The sequence below is a fragment of the Fulmarus glacialis genome, unplaced genomic scaffold (assembly GCF_000690835.1).
Source record: "Fulmarus glacialis isolate BGI_N327 unplaced genomic scaffold, ASM69083v1 scaffold31499, whole genome shotgun sequence".
Lineage (NCBI taxonomy): Eukaryota > Metazoa > Chordata > Aves > Procellariiformes > Procellariidae > Fulmarus > Fulmarus glacialis.
This window is the reverse complement of record NW_009235721.1, coordinates 215-2829: the sequence shown is the minus strand read 5'-3', so window position 1 is coordinate 2829 and position 2615 is coordinate 215. Positions and strand designations below refer to the sequence as shown.

The window sequence follows — 2615 nt, the reverse complement described above, 5'->3', positions numbered from 1 at the left end:
AGCAACTTGATTAAAAGCATTTCATAATCTGTTCCCAGCTTTAAAGCTATATGTACAAAAACAGTGCAATATGTTTCGCTCTTGAGAAAATTTTAAATAAACGTTTTCTCCGAGAGCGTAGGTGAATAAACTCCTCCGCATCCATACCATACACGTATTGTTTAGGATCTCTCCCATGCAGCAGCATAAATAGAATCTAGACCCGAAGCCTAATGCCCGTGTGGTTTTTCTCTCTGCAGAGGCTCTGGCATGAAGCGCAGGGACATGGAGCAGAGCCCGATGACAGCCAGGCTCACGGCCATGCAGATGCCCATCGACCCGAGCGTCTGCAGGGAGGAGGGAAGCAGCGAGGTGGGCAGGAGCCGGTGGTGGCCCTCGGCCATGTCCATCATGATGGCCTCCATCTGGAAGTGCGTGCTGATGATCCCACACACGTGGAAAACTTGGTGGCTGTGCCCTGCAACAAAGCCAGAAGCACTCACCGAGAAACTCCTTGGGCTTCATTAAAACACCGCCGTGAGGGCTCAGCAGATCTCCTGCTTAGCAGCCATTGCCTCCAGGCATCGCATTTTTAAATATTTATTCTACTAATTTCTGTGGCTTTTATCGTTGCGCCACCAGAGCACAGAGATATTCCTTTCCAAAACGCAGCCGGCTGTAATGGAAGCGAGGGACGTGCAGCTCGCTGCTGCCATCCCGGCACACGCGACCCGCTAAGGAGCACCGTGCTCGCGCTCGGCACGGTGGGGGGAGCAGGGAAAACCCCCAGGCAGCCAGGACTGCCATGCAGGCTCCTTGGGGGCTGTTCCTGCAGTGCCCTGACATGGCACCGCGAAGCCCCGCTGTGCCACAGGTGAGGTTTTTTGTATGAGAAATGAGTGCTTTGCGGTCATGAAACCCTCTGTGAAACACTTAGGAAGCAGCATGCTTCCGGAGCTGTTCCCACAGGAACAGGCAGGGCTGCTGTAGCTTGTATGTAAAACTACATTTCGAATTTCCAGCAGGGAGTATATTGTAACCTCTGGGAGTCACTCATGCATTAATGCGCTTTCTTCCTGAAAATAATGAGAAAACAATGCCAACTCACCCTTCCAGTGCTTACCAATATAGTCGAAGTGTCCTGGCGCAAGTCTCTCTGGCAGATGGCTGGCGAAGATGAAGCAAGTGAGGAAGGCAAAGACGGTGTGCTTGTAGTGGACCAGGATCGCAGCCTCCGTGCAGCTCTCCACCGCGCACAGGTAGAACTGCAGCAGCAGAGAGGTGTCCACGCAGGTTTTTTTTAGAGGGGAACAACACATTTCTAAAGAGGCAGCACCATTCCCCGAGCCCCCATCGTCTCTGGCTGCCCATCACCCAACAACAGGGCACGCGGTGCAGGACCCAGGGCTCAGTACAGGACCTGTCGCCTCCATTTCGTGCAAATCCCAGCCCCGCACCTCCTGTCCTTAGACCTCCCTGCAGCAAAATTCCCACCCCGCTCCAGTTTAGGAACTGGAAAACTCGCAGCTTTCAAAGGCAGTAACTTTCCAGCATGGGCAAAGTTTGATTGCGGCGCTTTGAAGTGGAAGGAATCTGCCTATCAATAGGTGCAGGAAAAAATAACCAAATCTCTTTTCCTGCAGGAGTTTGTTTTCCTTTAAAAAAAAAAAAAAAAGGCTGGCATATTTTCCCAAATATTTTCAGACAAAGATGAAGCAGTTGATATTTCCAACCCTGCAGCAAGCAAACGTCGCGGTGCTGTGGATATGGGCCGGGGGAGGCGTACCCTGTAGAAGAGAGGGATGCTGTCGAAGAGGTACGGGTACACGAAGGCCAGCGTGCGGGAAGCCTTGCTGAACCTGGGCCGCTCCACCTCCAGAAACCTAGAGGAAATCAGAGGAGGTATTTCACATGGCACAGCACGGCAGGTTAACGGAAGCGCTGGATTCTCTTGGTCGGTCGTTTGCTGGGGACTGGGGGTTGCAGTATATAGACCGCACATACATCCTCCCACAGATGACTGCGGATTCAGCCAGAGCAAAGCGGGTTTTGTCTGCTGATGGCATTAAAGCTGCGACCACCCTCCGCTCACGTGGCTGAACCTTCCCTGGCTGAACCCTGAGCTGAGGGAGGAAGGACGTAGGGGCTGCCCTCCCCTGTTACATGCTCTGGCTCTCGCAGATGCATCTCTGCAGCTCTAAAAACAACCTTTTTTACACCATCCTGGCGTGGCTGATTTTGCTCCTTTCACCATTGCTCATTAACCATTACCCACCAGCAGCGAGGAACAGAGCTGGTCTTCACACAGCTGCTGCCCCTGCGGTTATTTTTAACTGAGTTTTCACTCTCGGTTTTGAATCCAAGCTTTCTGAGCACAGCAATCAAGGAGAATACATCTGCTTGGTTTGGAAGGCTTTGTAGGTAATGCAGCATTCAGGCTGGGATTGTCACTCTTTGTTAATTAAGCTGTATTGCAGCTTATGTCTGAAATGCATGAGATGTCGCAGCATCCTTTTTTTTTCACATCCTGCCAAGACTTTGCAATTGTCATTTCAGAGAATGCATGGAGAGAGTTACTGAAAACCCAAAGTAAATTAATTTAACAAGTTACTTTTTAATGACGTCACCGTTATAAG

The 2615-nt window shown here is 50.9% G+C and overlaps 1 protein-coding gene across 1 annotated transcript; it reads right to left on the bottom strand.

Annotated features, from left to right (window-relative positions):
• Positions 1-209: 209 nt before the first annotated feature.
• On the bottom strand, positions 210-1862 carry LOC104082866 (membrane progestin receptor gamma-B-like; the record flags this gene model as incomplete). Its single annotated transcript, XM_009586130.1, has 3 exons — positions 210-457; positions 1103-1244; positions 1766-1862. Coding segments are annotated over 3 exons (487 nt in total), but the record flags the coding sequence as incomplete, so codon positions are not given.
• Between the last annotated feature and the right edge of the window lie 753 nt (positions 1863-2615).